The sequence below is a fragment of the Pterocles gutturalis genome, unplaced genomic scaffold, assembly GCF_000699245.1.
Source record: "Pterocles gutturalis isolate BGI_N339 unplaced genomic scaffold, ASM69924v1 scaffold2906, whole genome shotgun sequence".
NCBI lineage: Eukaryota > Metazoa > Chordata > Aves > Pterocliformes > Pteroclidae > Pterocles > Pterocles gutturalis.
This window is the reverse complement of record NW_010102877.1, coordinates 124,376-145,040: the sequence shown is the minus strand read 5'-3', so window position 1 is coordinate 145,040 and position 20,665 is coordinate 124,376. Positions and strand designations below refer to the sequence as shown.

The 20,665-nt window shown below is 45.9% G+C and overlaps 1 protein-coding gene across 1 annotated transcript in view; it reads right to left on the bottom strand.

Moving 5' to 3' along the window:
• Positions 1-3,124: 3,124 nt before the first annotated feature.
• Positions 3,125-20,665, bottom strand: part of PLCL1 (phospholipase C-like 1) — a 47,206-nt gene continuing 29,665 nt past the window's right edge. Inside the window, exon 6 of the mRNA XM_010086456.1 lies at positions 3,125-3,307. Within this exon, the coding sequence (XP_010084758.1) occupies positions 3,125-3,307 (183 nt within the window). The remainder of the gene's footprint in view (positions 3,308-20,665) is intronic.

The window sequence follows — 20,665 nt, the reverse complement described above, 5'->3', positions numbered from 1 at the left end:
AGGGATGCCATCCAGAGGGACCTGGACAGGCTGGAGAAGTGGGCCCCTGAGAACCTGGCGGGGGGAGGGGGGTTGGAACTTGATGATTTTTAAGGTCCTTTCCAACCCAAACCATTCTATGATTCTATGGTTCTATAACCTAATGAGGTTCAACAAGGCCAAGTGCAAGGTGTTGCACTTGGGCCAGGGCAATCCCAGGTACTTGTATAGACTGGGAGAAGAACTCCTTGAGAGCAGCCCTGGGGAGAAGGACTTGGGGTTCCTGGTGGATGAGAAGCTGGACATGAGGCAGCAGTGTGCGCTTGCAGCCCAGAAGGCCAACTATGTCCTGGGCTGCATTAAAAAAGGGATGGTCAGCAAGGAGAGGGAGGTGGTTCTCCCCCTCTACTCAGCTCCTGTGAGGCCCCATCTGCAGTACTGTGTCCAGGCCTGGGGTCCCCAGCACAAGAAAGACATGGAGCTCTTGGAATGGGTCGAGAGGAGGGCCACAAAGATGATCAGAGGGCTGGAGGACCTCTCCTATGAAGAAATACTGTAAAGATGTGGGACTCAGTGGCAGAGGTGCCATGAGAGCCCAGGTAGATTCACTCCTCCCCACACCAGTCCCCAAGAGCTTCTCTGATTTCTAGTTGCTAAAACACACTGCAAACAACTGCAAATACCTGTAACCCATTCTTGACATCAGTCCCCTGGAAATGATACAGATAATATCCACATATTCAGCTGGGACATCAGGCAAATCATACCAGCACAGGGCCTGCAGAAGGTTGTTGTGCCACAGTGAGAAGCTAGGCATGCCATGAAACACTTCTGAAAGGCTGGGCTGTCATTCCCACGTGTGTTGATGGATATAATTTTTCCATGTGTTCTCCTTCAAGGCTGATTTTTTATTACACTGACTGCTGCTTTATCATCCGTTCCCACTGCCAGTGACTTCCAAAGGGGCACAGAGGAAAGCAAGATGAGCTTTTGCCGCCAGCCCTGTCTGTGCAGGAGGGAGGGTGGTGCTGCTCCAGCTGCGGGGCTGTGGGTGCCAGCACCAGGCACAGTCCCAGCTGCCTGGGACAATCCAGGGTGCCTGAGGATTTCTGTTCCCTATGTTCAGGCACAGAAAGCCACGCAGCATGACCTTGGCACAGGACACAACATGAAAGCTAAACATAGCATGAAAGGTGTGGGCATGCATGCTGCGGGATTTCTGTCCAGACAGTGTCTTTTGGTTCTGCAGATATGTATAGAGCAAGGGCTATGTCATATCCCTTTCCACGTGAGCAGAGAAAGCAAGCCCTTCTCTGTGTAATTTTACATTCATTTGTTTATAACATTCAGCGAAGGCTGAATACACTCTCAGAATCTAGTGGAGACACAAAGAGAGGATTTAGGGCTGAATCTGAACATGTATGGCAAGTTTTACTGAAATGGTATTTAAGGCATCCAAGTTATAATGTTTGTAATAATACAGTTTCTATTAGAGCAGAACCTTCTCTCAAACAACTTACCTGCTCTAACCCACCTTTATCCAAGTCTTGTTGGTTACCTTCTGCATTAAATCACTTTAAAAACACGGGTCAAAGTTGTTTCATAGCTTTACTCTCTCAGTAATGTGCAACATGAACATACTAGTGTTATTAAGAACTCAAAAATAACTTAACACAATAGCTATATAAGATTCTCCAATGGTCAAATTTTCAGCAATTACCTTTTGTTAAGTTCAGAAAATTAGCATATTTGTTAATCAAATTAATTTAAAAAGTAGCTTTTCAAAATAAAAGCAATGCTTTAAATAAATATAGTCTTTTTTATAACCATAAAACACTTAGTCCTGTTAAAGGTAACACAAATACTACACTCAAACACAATACTTAAAACAATTGAAATGAATGTCGTGAGCATACATGAGCTGGACGCTGTGAAGGACGAGGATGCATTGCTTTGTGACATTCTCCATCTCCTTTCTACAGTGGAACAAAAAGGCATCCAATTCTCAGAACTACCCCAAACATCTGACATGTGTCAGAACATTTGTAACTGCTGCACAAAAATGCTGGTACCCCATTTTTCCCCCAAGCTATTTACCTACACTACATCTGTAGCAGTTCTGAAGCCTGGCTTCAAATTTCTAGCACAGCATGATTCTTAAAGACAACAGAAGGCCAGATCCTGCTTGCTTCCTCCAGCCGACTTCAGCATCTAAGCAGAAGGCATTGAGCAAGGTCTGACCTCTCACAACTCTTGCAGTAAAGCTCACAGTTTGTGAAATCTGTAAAACCTTCCTTCCAATACTGGCACCACAGGGTGTTTCAGAATGTCCTGAAGCTCACCTTCAGAGTTCATGACCACCGCAGGGTATTCACAGCTCTCCTCGTACTGCGGGGCTGGCTAGCTATGCTCATTACTACACGAGATAACGCCTATCAGCAAAGACTGTAGCCGTGCTGCAGATCTACAAGGTAGCAATGATTTACTGGAATGGAATAAATCAGCTAGTTGTCAGATTAGTACATGCTATCTGGGTGTATCCTGAAGAGCAGTCTGCTAAAATTCAGTGAAATGCACACCTTAAATCTAATCATAACCTATCCTGCAACTCCGACCATTTAATATCTCCTTTACCTGTTTTGAATTGCTCATTAAAAATCACGTTCAAGATCTGCAGCAAACCATTGTTTTTGCCCTCACAAAAACCGCTGTCGGTGAAGTTGTGTTTTCTTTGTTTAAACAGCGTAACAGTAACGTAACCTATAAGTTAAATGATAAAAGCTGGAGAGTAAAATAAAGCACAAAACCGATACAAGTACTGTCTATTTGTTTTGATCTTCAGAATGAACAGGCCTATTCAAAGATGACAAAGGAATAAATTAGCAAATGGCTAATGTAATGCACGAAAGGGTGTCTACGGATTTGCATGTGCGCACACACGCGCGCACTTGCTTACAGACAGCTTGGCTTCGTTAGAAATCTCACTACCAGAGTTTAACTTAGATAAATTAACTGCATTTAAATACTGACACTGTGAGGATTTTAATACTATCAACACCTCATTCCTGTGTGAATTTTTAAATGCTTTAAAAGAATAGTTTAGAGTTATTGAAATCTGTGACAAATGCAGCAGCTCTGCCTCCCCTCACAGCCTCCTGTTCTCATCTCCGGTATCCTTCTCCTGTATTGCCTCCAGGCACCGTTTTGACTTGGCGTCTGTGTGCCCGCTTCCTGTTTTGCTCAGTCCGCAGGACAGGCATGCCAGCTGGATCTGCTTCATGTTCTCCAGGGCTTCGTTCTTGGCATTCTTCAGGAGATCTCCTTGGCCCTGAGGATGCAGAGACAGACACGCAGGAGAGAGTCAGGGATCGTGCACATCGCTCGGGACCAAAAGTGGCAATACTGCTCTGGTGTCTCTGACACACTGTTTGATGCTGTGGAACAGGTCCCAGGTCCTGCCTCAAATCCCCTCTGCCTCCTTGTGAACACCAGCCCCCAGGGAAGCGACTGAAGCTCCTTTTGCAGCCTGGTGCCCCGCTCGGTGGGGAAGGCAGCGGTGGGCACAGCAGGCAGGGTGACCGGGACAGGTGCCAGGCTGCCCCCGTGGCAGTGGCTGCGTGTCCCCAGCCGGGGCTCCCCTGTGAACCCTGAGACCCTGGTTCCCCACCCGCCTTGCACCCGGATTTGCTGCCCAGCCTTGTGCTCTCCTTTAGCAGCGGCAGGCCAAACTGCACACTCGTCAGAGGCGCAGCGCCCTGCAGTGCCACGCTGAATCCACTGGAACTCTTTTGTTTGGGACCTTCGAGCAGGAGAATGGGAATGAGAGACTTCATGAGCAAAAGCCTGCTCCTGTATCTTCTCTGAGCATGGAAAGGTGAGGTGACTATCAGGATGTCAATCCAACTTGTAACTATCAGGAAAAATGTGTTACATGAAATTTGTACTAAGGAGTTGGCGTTCAGAAATGCCAAAATGAATATTTATGCAATATTGATATCTCAAGTGCCACGAAGCAATAAGGTTCTGGTGCTAGAGGATACAAATAAATAAAAGCATCTGGCTATTAACATTCAGTATCACTAAGAACTTGAGCTGCTCTTCTCCTAATGTCACCCGAAGCACACCACCCGCCGCAGCTGGTTATACACATATTCAGAAGGAATACCTCTGCAGACTGAAATGTCACATTCACATCCCCACAACCTCACCTGACCTCCTGTGAACCACAGATGCTTTGTGGGGTCTCAGAGGAGACAACAGACCTGGGGCACACTGGAGGGGTGACTGGTGACCAACCCTCCTTCAGTTTTCAAAACAAAACAGATGTGTTGGAGGAGTCAGAGCACGACACGAGCATCTCTCTGCTCTCCCTTTCCCTAGAGTTCAGAGGAAGGATTTATCCCACACCAATGACAACAGTTCTCTTCGTCAGCGCCTGGCACCAAACTTGCACCGCCTGAGCCCCCGTAAACAATGTTCACAACGAAGAAACAATGGCAGCTTGCAAGTCCTGCTGCACTGGAAAACACCACGTGGGAAACCACATCAGCCAGGGATGGCAGCCCGCACCCCAGAACCCAATTGCCTCATCTCCTGGTGACACGGATTTGTTTTTTGTAAATCACTGCCCAGATGCTGGGAATCCAGCTCAATGTGAGAATAACAAAGAGCACTGGGACTGTGCGAGCGGCTCTGCTATTTGGTATGAAGCACTTTGAAGAGATTTGTATCTCGGTAGCATGACAGTTATGGGAATACACAGACAAATAGCTTGGGATCCAGTGAGCACACATGGTTTGAAAAAACAAAACAAGAATAATTTACGCAGCACATATTTCACATAGCTGTGATCTTGCTTTTAGGACAGAGGTTTAGCTGATGGCTAAAGGCGGCAGGCAGGAATCCAGGAGCCCCGTAGCTGCCTTGAGCACCCAGCACACCCCAGTCTCCCTCCCTGCCTGCAAACGGCACAGGAATCGTTCCTGGGCTGTAGTGACAGGGACAATGCCCTGCAGCATAAGCAAAGAGATTCAATGACAGTATCATTAATGATGTGATAATGTTATCAAAAACAGTGGCAGATTCTTCACTACATAAATGCAGTTTTAAATTGTTTTCAGGAGGAAACAGACCTGGCTGCAGTGGGGCTGCTGCTTTTTCCTATCATGCCCACGGGACTGAAGACACCAAAGGCTGCACTAACGAGCAGTCAAAATTAGTGTGATGATGCTTTGCAGCCTTAAGTTTTCTAAGTCAAAAACTGGCACCACGTATTCATGCACAAGAACAGAAACATCCCCTTAGCACAAGAAACAACTCAAAACAGACATCCCTACAGCACCAAGGACAACTCAGCCCAAAACCTGGGAGAGCCAGAGCAACAGAGAGGTAAAATGATGGTGATGATGGCCCAGTACCCTGAAGCACCTGGTGTCCCCTTGGTTGGGGTGTCTGGGGAAAGACTTCTAGAAGCCTGTCCTCTGCTGCGCCATAGCTGGCGTATCCCCAGGCAGCAGGAGCACCCACCTACACCATGCATGGAGACTTCCCATCGTGCAGCAGCACAATACAGATACAGCTCCACGAGATGATGCAAAAAGAGCTTCAGCTGAGTCTATGTCACCCTCTTGATATCTCTTCTTCCTTCTCAGGGTGAAGGCAAAGCATGGAAATCTTTCTCAGAGTGGCCCACAAATGTGTCTTTGCCTAGGGACTCTCTGTGACACTCATTTAAGTGTTTGGTACACCGCTGCTTGGAGGACAACTGCCTGAGTCCAGCCTGCCAAGACATGAATCTGAAGTCCCCAGAAGCCAAGGGATTTCACACCCCATGTGAGGGTGCTGAGCTACCCGCTCTCCCTTATGCATATTCCGATTTCACATTTCAGTAACCAGGCAAATCAGATTAGAGGTTTAATCTGAGGCACTGCACAACATGTCTTCTGCTTCCAGGAAAAAAAAACACTCCTCCTGAGCATACTTCCAATATTTTGAAGACATTCTTATCTTACAGTAACCTAAAAACAGAAATGAACTTATCAAAATAGTGCACTTCCATTCATGTGCAGACCAATTGATTTACGTCTTAGCCTCCTTGTATTTTTTATTTTTAAACAGCTGGTTCATCTGAGCAAGCTGAAGGAGCAAAAATTGTTTTGAATCATCTGTCACAAGACAATTAATGACAAACCAGCCCCCTCTGACAGAGTTGTCAGAATTCTAGAGACACCATAAAAAAAAAAAAAAAAATCTGTGGGCATGCTCTGTTTGAAAAGCCATCTGTTTGCTTTGAAAAACTGGATGTGAGCATAATCCACTTAAGAAAAATGTCAGCAAAATTGTGTCAACACCTTAACGAACTAAATACTGGATAGAAGCTGGAGTAAACTTTAAAAGTACGAGTGCATTGAAGCAACCTTCATGAATCAGTCACTGTGATCATCTCTGTGCACAGAACAATCCTCTCTGCCCTTGCAAACAAAGCATCTCTCTTCCAGACAAAGAGAGATCATGATGGTCCACTTCGGCATCTATTCATCTATCTCCCTTCTGCTATTGATATCATCAGCCTTCCTGAAAATAAATACTTGTGAGAAAGGTTAAATTCAGCATTTGTCAGGGCACTAAATTAAACCAGAAGAGATTAATCGAGTGTTCTACTTGAAAAATTGATCAAGTGGCCCATTTCTATTTAGAGTTAGCGAGCATTCAGTGTTAGGTTTCATACACCTAACTGTAACTAACTGCGGAGCCTCACCACAAATTAACAATACAACAAAAATAATGCAGCTTGTCAAGCAAGCCTTTACCTTGACAGGCTAATACCACTTAGAGAACAGGGGTAATCCGACATGGCTTTAAATATTGCTCAGTTTCAGTGACAAGCCATGAAAGGCTTTAAGAAGCGTAAGTAGTTCTAGATAGACACTGGCAATGGCCACAGATGAGATGAATTCTGTATGTTGATTTTTATTATTTAATTTTTTTGCCAAATCAAACTTGTAAGTTTTTACAAGTCAAGATGACAGCTCATTATATACAACAACAAGCCAGACTCTGAGCTTAAGGAAATGAGAGGAAGAGGTGGGTTAGATAAGCAGCACCTCTTTGTGTTTAACTCCACAAGAATTTGATACATTGCGTGTATATTTCTACATAAATACAAATATATGGGCATGAGTATGTACCTTAATAAATAATTTCTATTTCTATTCCTATGCTTTCTATGAAACGCCCTGTGATATGCAGGTCACGGGCACACTGCAGTACTGGGGACCCCGGCTACTGCCCGGGCTGAACCCGCAGCCCCCGTGTTAGCAGCTGCCAGCACCAGCCCCAGGGGGCTGCGGGAGGACCCCAATGGCCACCACTTGGGCCTGTGCACACGCAACGGCACCAATGGTTGCCCCACAGGAGCACCTTGCTTTACCACCACAGCAAAGCGGAAAATCCCGTGCTGAGCAAGGGGGCTTTCCCAGTGTTCAGAACTGGCCGTGTTTTCAGGGAGGCTGGAACAGGGGCTGCAAAGGCCATTTTGTAACCGGTCGCTTGCTAAAGCAGATGGTCGCTTATCTCCTGGAAGACGTGTTCTCTGACAGCACATTATGGGAACTTTCCTCTCCACTCCTCCAGGGCTGAGTAAACAAACAATAAATAACAGAGGTCTTACTGCCCATGCCACATCATGCTCATGATATTACTGCTATTTTTTAACTTTTTCTCAAAGAAACAAGCTCTTACATTATTAACCACAAAATAAAATCTCCACCCCAGAGGCCGCCAGTGGTTGGCTGAAAAAGCCAGACAGGGCCAAGTAAAACAACTGCAAGCACTGTGTCGCTCCACGTTTCAGATGTAAAACGGGCTAGGTAACGGCACCGATAGTCAGTGCCGAGGGACTCAGAAAGCAGAAATGCTGGAGAGCTGCCGTGACACTGGGACGCTCTGTGTGGAGGTGGCATTTGCCGCAAGGGGTGCATTTTCAAAGTGCCAGAGTGGGACTTTAATTGTGTCTGATATTAATAAGGAGGCACACAATGAAATGATTGCACATGGCTTTGAAAATGTAATCCTGAGGAGGAAATCATTAATGACGTTATTAGACTGCTATGTTAAACTTATTATGAAAAGCAGATATTTTTCCATGCTTCCTTCAAAGTGAATGTGGGAGCAATTGATATGAATTTGATCATGATACAGCTACATTTCAGAACAGAGTACTCCAACAACATACAGACTATTCCTGTGTCAATGCAGACATTAAAACCCCACCCTTTTCATTATTACTGCGTATTGTTTGTCAACAGCTTTGCTTTATTCTCTGTGAGAGAGATCACAGTACACACGTTGGCATGAAAAATTGCTGTACACAAAGATTATGCACAAAGTGTATAATCACTCACACACTGAAAAATAAAGGATTGAAAAAACGAGTTACCCCACAGGAAAAGCAGGGCTCAGACGTTCCTTGACAATTTATTTTAAAACCTTGCATAGGAGAACTTAGTTTCCTGTCAAGAAAATAAAAAGGCCATGAATACAGAAGATGGCACTTAAATGGCACTCCTTGTGCCACTGGTGTGTTGTTTAAGGCCTGGGGCTTGGGGTAGCTTCCCACATACCTATTCTGAACCAAATCCAAGAGCTTGTTTCTACCTGGCTTAAGCCAGCACCAGCTTTGCCACTGAGTAAATCAGGCAATCCGACCGAGTCCTCACTGAGGCACAAGTCACTGCGTTTCTCAGTATTTGCTAGTAATTTCAGATGTCAAACTGAGCATCTCATTTTAGTGTGTTAGCATGTTACTGACTGCCAGAGACCTTCTCTCCCATTTCCCAAAGCAGGGTCTAGCAAAAATTTTCAAGAAGGAAACAGACCTGAAAATCAATTATATCACACAAAGAACAGATCTGAGATGTATGAAAAAGACAATATCCACCCAGGGAAAGGCAATCATCATGATATGAAGTGTTAAATCTCTGTAAGCAAGAGCAGGAAAGAGAAACTATTGCGAACAGATTGTCATGTGAAGCTTTGAAACAAGGTTACATGATAAAACCAAGGTGAACATGAGTTTTTAGATGAGTGTTAAAATTGAATCAATGGTTGTGCCAATGACTGAGGTCAGAAGCTCTAGGGCTGATCTGCTCAGCTCATCCTAGCTAGCAGCTGGGACACTGAGGACAGCAAGGATGAGGAATAAGACAGAAAGAAGGAATAGTTAATAGGGACAATCTCCTAGTATTTCTATATCTAAACCAGATTATTCCTTACTTTATCCTTTCTCCATTTAGTTCATGAACCAGTCATACAGATGCTGGCTCCAGGCTTTCCTGCCTGTCTCTTGTTACACAAGAGACAGTGTGGGTTCAGAGAGCAGGAAAAACTCAGGAAGAACCCAAGAAAAACACTGGGAGCACAGAACCAGCCTTGGCTGCACTGTATTTCCCAACTCTTCTACTACTTACACAGGGAAAAAATTCCTGTTCGCACCTGATATTTGTGCGAGTCTTGGAAATGAAACCACACCTTCAAGAAACACTGGCAGACTCGAGGGCAGCCACCAACTTGCCAAGACCCACAGCCCTGAGGTGATGCACCCCAGCCAGCAGCCTCCTGCCAGCACACACCTCACTTAAGGACAGCTACTGGGTGAAGAGCTAAGAGGTGACCACCTCTGCAAACACTGCTTACAAGGCACGGTCTCTTTTCCAGTGCAGGCAGTTATAACAGTGAGAGAACAACTGCAGCATTACTCTAGGTGGTTGGTAAAATTCACATGGAAACTCTAAGGCAGCCTGGCCAGGAGTTCCCTGTACAAAACCAGAAGGGGTTCTCAGCAGTTCAATGGAAAGCGGGCAAGAATCTGGAATACGGACCCTCCACAGGGCACATTTGGCCCTGGCTTGTCCTGAGCACCTGTCAGGTTCCAGTATGTTAGTCCAGTCCTCTTCGAGGCACAGATCTTTGCAACCACAGTAGGTGTTCAGATAGCATAGCAAAGAGAGACAGAAGAGGTTAATAAAAATTAATAAATAAATTGTAATAAATAGAATAAATAAATAACAAATAAAGTAGAGTAGGATTCAGAATGATCCTAACTTGTAACAGATCAAATCTTAACCTCGCTCCAGACTCTAGTGTGATTGTTCATCGTGGCCACGGGCTGGACTGCTCTGTTAACACACCCAGTGGTTTTGTGACTGCAGACAAGTACTCTGACCCTGGCATAGAGCCTGATGCTAGAACTGTAAATGTGGTGTAGGTGTCGAGAACAATATCCAGGTTACCTGAAAACCAGTTCCATCTGATTTTAACTCCTTATATTTAAACTCCCAAACTAGACCAATCTGCCACTTGTTCATTATTAGGCTGTCCTGCACAAGACCCAAAACTTTTTAGCTGATTCATTTGCCACTTGGGTGTTGCCCCAATAGTGTGCATTGGAGAGAATGATTAAATGGGGATCTATAGAGGTGTCCAGCATTAGCCTGGATCGTTTTCCAGGAGGCTAGGGACAGTTCATTGCACAAACAGACGATCTCACAGCACAAGGCAGGGATGTAAGCGGTTGGGAAGAGGGAATGCTGGCTGCCTCTGCTGGTCTGGCACCTCCTTGAAAAACACCTGTGGCATTTTTTGCCTTCTTTTCCAGCTGTTGGAAATGTGTAGTTAAAATCTAAATGGCTTTGCTGGACACCGAGAGACACTTTGGCACTGCACTGGGCCAGGCTCTCCAGTTTATTACCAAACCACCAGCCCATCACTTGTATGTTCCCAAAGCATGGGACACAGCCAAACACAGACCTTCAAGGCAGCCTGGCAGGTGGAAATGAACAAAACACCTCTGTCATACAAGGAGAACCTCAAAACCAGCCATGCAATTATCAGAAAAGCCAATACTTAGAAAACGTCTGATTCTGGCTGCTGGCCTCGCCAGCGTGAGTGTATTGCTGCCTTGTGCAGCCATGGCAACTTAGGAACGAGGGTCTGTATTGTAATTCTCTTACAGAATTTGCCTAATGAAATAAAGGTGAAGGACACAGGTGGCCAGCTTGCTCTCTGGAACAGTCAAGTGCCCTCCCAAACCCCACTGGCCCTAGACCAAACTCCAAGAAGGAATTAACGTCAGCCATTTGCTTGAATGCCTAACTGGCAAATGCACTCATGGTGCAGCGTTCCCTGTTATCTTTAAACAGGGCTCTCCACTGAAATACATGGGCTTTTGCAGATCAATCGCGCCGTATGGCTACTAATCTATTCCTTCAAGCAGGCATTTCATGGATAAAAAGAGTGGGCTTTTATTTTCATTTTTTTAAAAAAATGCCTCTTGCTTCTCTCTCATCTGAGCATCTAAATTAAATTACCTTGTATCAGGCTGTCAAAAGCAATGAATGTGAACATCGACTGTCTAACTGTGTTGCATTAGGAATGTGCTCTCAGAAATAGTGGCATTAATTTGATGTTAGCCATGTGCTGAGCAGTTCAGCTGCTTGTGCGTCTCTCAGGCACTGCATCTAGCAGACAGTTTGCAAGCACAGACACAAATGTATGGACTCTCGCTGTCAACCACTCCACGCTCGGAGCCTGCCTTTTTTCTGGTGATAAGTTTGAAATCAAGGGGTTGGCTGGAAGCCCAGGAGTGCACAATCAATTCTACAAAAACCCCACATCATTGAAGAAATTGGAGCATTATTTATTTTTGATACACAGACATGAGTTGGAAACCAAAGCTGTATGTCCAGGCATTTATTTCTTTTCCTCCTTTGGTCACAAAACCCAGTTCCCCACATATACTAGCACCAGCTGGTAACCCCAGTGAAGTCCAGAGTCCCAGAAAAACAAAACAAGGGGAAGAAAAATGAAGCAGAAAGGGCAGAATTTTTCGGAGTAAAATGACCAGCTGCAGGAAAAGATACGTTTTGCAGCTAACAAAACACCGGTGCAAAGCAACCCCTGAGCAAAATTCCTGCTCCCCAGTGCCCTCCGCAGTGACTCTCAGCCACCCAGGCTGCAAGCCACACCGTTAACATCAAAATCATGTCCTTCAGCGCAAGAGTTGACAGCAAAACATCCATTAACTTTGTCAGACACTGTGGAAGTTTACTGACCATCCCCAAGATGCCTCTGTCCTGACTGAATACAACAGACATCTGCATGGGCTTGGGGTTTGGGCTTTTTCTGTTTTGTTTTGTTTTCTTTTGAGGAGTGCTCCAGGAGATGTAGCACAAATACTGCTCTCCTTAGACCACTGATCAGGGCAACAGCTAAAAAAAACCAAACCTGCAGCTGTGCTTTATGCTAACTGAAATAGTCTAATTAAGATGCAATGAAATGACGCCAGCCAGAGCACAGCATTTCTGGAGAGGTAACAGAGCAGACTCATGCAGTGCTTGTTCCTGTGTTCAGCTCCTTACTCTCTCTCCATTTCTGAGTAACTGCTTGGCAAAAACACTTATTTCTTAGTAACTATATGGTCTGCAAATCTTCCTGCTGTGGTGGCGGCTGGCAAACACCACCAGCTGACTGGGGTGCAAGAATCTGCAGAAGCCACCCGAGGTCTCCATCCGTAGTACTCCAGAGTGGACACGACAGCCCTCTGGTTCGGCTGCTCTTCTCCCTCCACGCGAGGTGCTGTGGGCAGTCACCTTCTAACCCTCTCAGAAGCAGCACGGACTGCAAACAACTTTACGTTGAAGCAGAAAACTTTAAGCAGAGACCAAAAACACCAAACCACATGAAAGGTTAAGTGAAGAACGAAAAAAATAACACAAAATGCTGTCTAACTGCTAAGGGGGAACATGTTTTTAACAGATCCTCAAGCAAATGCTCTGATCCATCGTCCCTGCCAGCTGGGACGTCCCCTGTCCAGGGGCCCGCCCTGTCCTGCTGGTCCCCTGCAGTACAAGGCAGGTTTGCTGGTAAGACTGGCGAGTGAGCTCGGTGAAAGCAGGGCCAAGCCACCTTCTGTGCTCACCTTCCCCCAGCCAGAGGTCAAAGAGGCTCCTGTGGCCCCAGCGGCCATCGGCCCCACGCTAACAGGGCTTGTTTCCTTCAGAGAATCCCAGCCTTGCCCTCCCAGTGCGGATGTGAAACCAAGTACAAACAGGAACGGGTACAGTTATTTTTGTCAGCAGCACACTGACCCAGCAGGCACAGAGCTACTGAAATGAAGCAACTGGGAGGGGAGGAGAAAATCGTGAGGGGTCAGAAACAGGTACGTCTGGACATGAGAACTCCCAGTTGTGTCTTTTTAGTACTCTCTCTCACAGACACAGCCTATCTGACATAAGCAATGCCATCTTTTTCTTTTTGTGGTCTAAAAGTAAACAGCAGCTGCTGCAGCAACAGCATCACTGGGTTTGTCTCAGCTTTTCTCCCCAGAGGGTTCCCAACTGTAGCTGGGGAAATGACCCATAAGAAGGGCTCCTTTAGCTCTGGCAGGGTTCGTCACCTTGCACTTGATTTCAGCTGACCCAGGTAAAAGTCAACTGTAGCTGTCAAGGATACAAGATCACAGTTTCCCAATCCATTGTTCATGCAGTAAATCTTACTTCCACCCACATGCACTTGGGCCTCTGATTTCCCCAGCTCTCATGCAAGTTTTTGGAAGAGCCTGTCACATCTAGGGCTTACAGGATCTACCAGCATTACAGGGGAAAAAAACTGCAAAGCAAATGCCTAGTCTCACTGAACACCTGTGGTGTCTGTTTAATGCAGTTTGGGGCTTTCAAATAACTGTCCAAGCCCTCCCTGCAGATCCATATTGCCAATAATCACATATGTTAAGACAGAAGTCTGCTCCACAGCCCTCTACTGCTGGTGGCTCCGGACTACAAGAGTTAATCAATACCACCATTCTGTCAAATAATGTTTTACTTTTTTAACCACAGCCCCCAAAATATGTTAGCAATGTGGGTGAACATCTTCTCACTCCTGTGTCAGGAGGCAGTAATGGAAGCTGGGCTGGCACAACAAATGAGGAAGGTCACGCCAGCAAACCACTGCCTGCCAGATTCAGAGCTCAGCTCCTCCGATTCCTGTACTCACACAAGCATGGAAAAATTCAAAGGTCTCAGCTAGCAACAGTATAATGCACATCGCAGTGTGTGCAGAGAGGATTCCTACCTACGCCCAGGAGGGTCGGGGGAAGGACTCATCATTCATACAGAGACATGCCATCCCCCGTCTACAGTGAAGCACAAGGGCCGACTACCACTTGGTTATAACACACATTACTGGATTTGACGGAGGCCACTGACGGTGCCAGGGAAAACCCAACCACCACCCCATCAACAGCAGAAAAGGAAGTTTCAATGAAACAACTGGCAGCTTTCATCCCCTCCCAAGCTCCCCTGGGGAATTAGCTTCAAATAGACACCCATTCCCTGCAGGGAACGGGGTTTTGTAGATGCTGGCACGTAATGCACGTAACAAAAGCAGCAATCAACTTCCCATCATTTATAAGTGCTGGGAAACTGTATGTGATCCACTGACAGTAGCTGTAACAGGCTCAATATATACCACAAAGGTAATTTTTAGAAGACATTCAAAAGCTTACATTCAAACATAACCGTTTCAGGCTAGCAGCAGTTTGCATCTCCCAGAGAACAGCACAATTCAGATTTAGCAATAAGCAAATGCCGGAGAAAAAACAACATACAAGCAATTCTCTGTTAATGTTCTCGCCATGTACAAATCAGTAGCCTGATCTTTCCCTGATAGTCTACAGCCCTACACAAATTCAGAAAAAAATGACTGTGGGTGGAAGCTTCATGCAGCAAATCCCTCTTGCTCTGTCCCACCACAGGCCACCTGGAAACAGAGCCCTTCACTCAGACACAGGCTCCCTCGTATGACGGCAATGCACGTACAGGTTGCTGAATGGACAAGATCCACAAGTGGCACAAAGACCCGTGCCTAAATGAATTGGGGAATTTAACAGGGTAAGAACACAACTGCTTTGGGTAAAAGCCCTCCCAGAGCTGTGGGTCACCCACCCTGACTCCAGCAGGGTGGCAGGGCGTTGAGCTGACACACACAAGCTCCACATTTGGAGGAAAACAAAGGGAGCTTTCTCTACCCGTGTTTTGTTAGCCCTGAAGCAATCACAGCTCTTCCAAATCTTTACCAGGACACACAATCCTGATTCACAACAGCACTTGACAGTTTAAAATGCAAGGAAAACAAAACACCCTAGCAGGCACCATCAGTGTCATCTCTACATGGGGCAGAAGTGGCAATGTGTGCTAGCTGGGGAGGGATAGGATCAGCTCGAGAAACGCAAATTCTAGGTTGTAAAGTGAATTTGCTAAATAATGGAGATTAAAATACACCTGAAATTATTTTAAAATGTAATGTGTCTTTTCAATAATAAATAACCGTGCAACTGAATCTCTCTTCTCGTATATTATTTAAGGGACACCAGGAATCCTCGACGTTGCATAAAAAGAGAACTGGAGTTTTCTAAGCAATAGTCAGTCCCTGAGTCCAAGAAAAAGCATTCATTTTGTGTGTCTCAGCACGTGAGAAATACTGCGCTGCTTAACTGACCACCCTGAAACAACATCAACAGTGAGTGTAAGGGAGCAAAGGAGAAGACCACCGAGGTTTTCAGTGTCATGAATAATCACACGGGCGAGGCACCACAGGACACTGCCAGCCCAGGAAGGAAAAGGTCTCCCCAAGCCCTGGCACTGGGGCAGGACCACCACCTGGGGCACAACCACTGTCTGGGGCACAAGCTGGGCGGGAGTGGACCCAGAGAAAAGGCTCCCACCTCCCCAGCTCACTGCCTCACTGCTTGAACTGCGTGCGGCAGGGCTGGCAGCTCAGCTTCACTTGTAATGGAAACTTTAACATCTCACAGAGGCAACTGCTCATTTTCTTTCTTTCTCTGTTAGTACAGCCATTGACAGATAAAAGCAATAAATGTGTGAATTTCTGCTGAAACTCATACTTTTATTACAGCTCTTCTAATTCCTCTGAATGAGGTCATGTTGTCAGATTGGCACAAAGAAGATTTCCCAACTTCCATGTCTTCCAGGTTGTGTTAATTAACTGCACTGCCAGGTACGCAGTCTTTGATGTCTCAGATGAAAATGTCACCGTTGCAGGGGAGCGGATGGTGGCAGAAGTTGCTGAAGTTCCTATGCCACTTGCAGTTCCTGACTTCACTGTCTCCTCTTCCAAGGGATGAGACATGACACTGACCCAGATTTAACACCCAAGCAATCCTCCTTTAGTGGGGAACCATCTACAAACATTATTCCATTCAGTCATCTTCCCTGAGCACTACCCATTTTCCAGCTTGGTTCTGCTCAGGCACACATACGTGCAGGAGTAGCTCCTTTTCCTCAAAAGATGAGTTGCCTCAAGGAACTTGTCTTCCTACCTGCTGATTTCTCAAATAACCTCCTCATAGGTGACAATCTTGTTACTGCTCAGAGCAGAATTCAGAGAACAAACTCTCTTTGTATTCACACATTATTACCTGAACGTTATTAATTAGTTTTCCAGCTGCACAGTCTTTGGACCAGATGACCCACATCCCTGAGAGAAGCTCGCCTTCACCCCCAGGTGCTAAAATCCCTGCCACTGGGGAGAATCAGCCAGACGGAGACGACGCTGAGGCACAGCCGTACGTGAGACAGGACAGCTGACCTCGCGGGGGGCTTCACTGAGCAGCCAGCCAGCACAAGGAGAGAGCCAGGCATCTATTTTGGCAGACAGCGCTGCTTAAACATCTTGACAAGCCTCCATTTGTGACATGATGCTAAAACTGGTTTTCTACACAGAGCACCTCAGCATGCCAACCCTCAGTTGGGCTCAAAGCCTGCGCCACCGAGGTGGCCCTGGCACAAGGAGCACCCGGCACCACGACCCCACGTGCTCCTGACCCTGTCTCCTACCACCATTGCTGCAACGCGACATACTGCGCCCTGCGTGTACAGCCAGCAGCTTGGCATCAGATCCACAGCTTTTGTCAATTTGTCACATCACTCAAAACAACAGGCACGTTACAAGATTGCTTGCCATCTATCTTGGGCTTATTTTAGCCAATTACAAGGAAAATAGGCTAAGCAAGATATCACTTGAGGATTTACATATCATCTTTAATTTCTCTAATCTGTTAATTTTGTCCCAAAGTTACTGTTCTGCATATATATTTAATGGCCTGACTCACCTCCTATATACATGCAATGGAATGTGTGTTTGCACACGTACAAACCCATCCCGGTGGAACTGAAGAGATAATATTTACATCTGAATACACAACTTTGCATTGCAGTAAAAAATAAATAATTAAATAAATAAATAGGTTTACACCAAAGGAAGGCAGCTCACAGCACTTGTCTTCTGGATGAACTTTGCTGACACTCCATTTTTAGTCTGTCCTACACTTGGGTCCCACACTGATTACAAGAGGGTCTTGTCCCTAAACCCACTGTTGTGAAACACCTGCGGGAGCAGAGCCCTGGTGCTAAGAGAGGAAGAGGGAAGTGGGAAAAATGTCAGAGACCAAGTTTTCTGCTCAGATGACTCTGTCCATCAGCTCCTTCCCCAAGTGTTAAGTGACTCCAGGTCCCTGGGTCCCCCAGACGCTGGGTGTCACCATGGAGAACACCACAGCCTCATACCAAGCACCTTCCATGCCAAGTATGTGAGCAGGTCTTAGATCGACAGCAGCTAAATATTCAGTTTGTGCCTGCATTGGGGCAGCAGAAGGAACAACATAGCCTCTCACAGGCCCTTCCAGTCCCATGTTCTGTGCACCCTAATAGGTTGAAAAGGCTGGAGAAAAGTCAGAAAATGGCGCATGGTCCCTGAATGAACAGAAACTATTAATTAGGCTTGGTCCTGCGGGGACCACGTGAGGTGGGGGTGAGTGCTGCTCTCATCACAAGCGCCAGCACTGCAGGCAGGCAAGGGCAGGTGTCCGGAGAGCCCTGTGCCTGGACAGTTCGGCACCGACTCTGCCTGATCTGAATGTCTGGACAATTGCTTCTTGCCAGTCAATGAAACGTTCCTGCTGTGCCCGTATTGGACAAAAATCCAGGAATAACTGACTGATACAGGACAAAGTCTCTCCTCTTTGTCAGGCCATCTTGGGACTCCATGCCCTGACATCTCCTTAGAAACTCGCAGCATGATGAAGGAGCAGAAGCTGTGAACCCTGGCAGTCGTTGCTCTCCCTTCCCCCATCAGTCCCTGCTGTTGCCAGCATTTGGTACCTGCAGATTTAAGATTGCCTGGGCAGACTTCATGTATATTTTAAACACAGGTGAATATTTAGTTTGCTCTAAATCCAACTCATGTCTTGAAATTTTCCCTGGCCAAGAAAGCAGAGCCCTTGTCAGAAACACCATTATGACTTCAAAAGCTGTCAGGGAGCAGGCAGGTACCCAGAGAGGGCACGCTGTACTGGTGTGAGGCTGCTCACTACATCCTCCCCAGAGCAAGGCTCAGCAGCATGGCTGATGGCCAAGAAGAACAGAATATTCCAGCTGATTAACTAGTACCGCTGAGAGACTGGGATTACACTCATTTTACCCTGATACACACTGCTGAAGTAACTTGAGAAGTTTCCATCACCAGATACAACTGAGAAAATCCACCGAGACACCACATGTCTTTTAAAGAGCTCTAGTTCCTGACTTTGAGCTTGGCCACGAAAGGCACAAGCCAGTGCTCTGAGCAGTATGGGGGAGAGCTCGAGGAGGCATACACCAGTCGAATCAGCAGAGAACAGCGCTCTGCTATGGACGAGAAGGATCCACCTACCTAACAGTTATCCGGTTTGGTTCTTTTGGTTTCCAAAATACACTGATCAGAACAGCTTTGCATCTGAGTCACACACTTTTACCTTCTCATCTTGTCGCTCAATATCCTTGATGGACTCTAAATCCCCCTATCCCAGAAAAACTTGTAAACACCTCCCCACAGGCAGATGAGCCCTCTAAACAGCCTCCACCACACTCACCACCACCTTCAGAGCATGCGAAGGGCCAGGGAACAAGTTGCGCTCCCATGCTGCTGCTCCAGACTCTTCACAAGCTCCATAAGGCACAACCTAAACCTACCTCCTTCCTCACCTTTCCCTCTACTTTTAAATAAACTGTTTCAAGCTAAGCAGGCTGTTATTTACAGGACCAAATGAATGTTGACCTTGCTGAACCTTTTCACCTTCTCTTTATCACTCGCTCAGAAAGCCAGCTGTTTTGTGTTATTTTTTTCTTTTTTGTCTTTCAGTTCATGTATAAGAGACCAACCTAATCTAGTAACTATGTGAATAATTAGAGCATCTCTGCACTTCCTCCTATGTTTGTAAAATCTGTCATCTCATCAAAGACGGACTGGCTCAGCCAGTCTCAGCTGCAGCTGAGCCAGTCTCAGAGTAAGGCAGCAGATCCTGCAAAAGTAGCCAGGGTACATAGTCTGGGGAGGTTGAAAAGTTAGAAACACCACTCTGCACTGCATCAACAAAGAAAATGCTAACAACACGGGGACTAGACAGCAGGAGAGACATCTAACCTCTCCAAAAAAAGAGCCTCCGGGGTAACCACATTCAAAACATATTTATCTAGGGAGATCTGGAGATGAGTAGATGTGGAACAATACAATGAGCTCCGCATTTAAAGACAAGCATGAAGTCTCCACACCACAACAGCCACTCCTGCCTACTGCTGCTGCAGGACTATCACTGTCACAAGATGACAGCAAATCACAAGAATTTGTTGCCAAGACACTATAACTTATATTTCATCTATATTTGCAGTTTCAGAAACTGGGCACCGATGTGCTTATGTGCACAGAGATATGCTGAGTAAAGGTGGCATATAAGACAGGAGGAATTTGGGGGGGCAGTTGGAAACTTAACTGACACTTACAGGGAAAGAAATATATGTTACACGGAATGCAGCGGCTTTACAGGGCCTCATGAGTTCATTGCGCTCTCACTTAAGTCTAGATAGTGTAAATTGTCGTGCAAATTCTTTGGCAGCAATTATACAACATGTGGTAGAATATATGGTTACCATTACACTTAATTACATGAAATGTCCACAGGATACTGCCATGCTGCTCTGTTGTCCGCTCTGCAAGGAGTGAAGCTACAGTTCTTACCTAACTACAGGAAAAAAGAATGATGTGAAAAGACCCAAATAAATCTTACTTACAAGATGGTATAGAGTACTGTAGAGTACCCATTAAAATACTTCCATAGTGCACTAAAATAACCCTTAAATTAAGGCTGTGAATGGACCTAGTTCTTCCAAAGCTCAGCAGCAACTCTGTATGGTACCATTGTGGACAAGGTGTTTTAGAATAATAACCAGAGTCCGGTATGTTGCTTTTCTTCCTTAGGAAAACTGATACCTTGTAGTGATGCTAAATTCAGCTCAGTTTAGGTGAAGCCAGATAAGTACCTGGTTGTCTGCATTTACATCTTTCAGAAATCTGGCTTTTATCTCTCCAAGTAGCCTCAAAGTGCACATTTTGGGCTCTGCTACCCAAGTGAGAGGTCTGGGTGCTGTATGTCTCCCAAGCCATTGAAGGCTGACTGTGATGAAGAAACAGGTCATTTATGGACACGATCCTCCAAAAGTGCTGTTTGTGCACAGTTTTGCTGCATAAAACCACTTACACCAGAGCAAACGCTGATCACAACTACATCATGAAAGTCTGG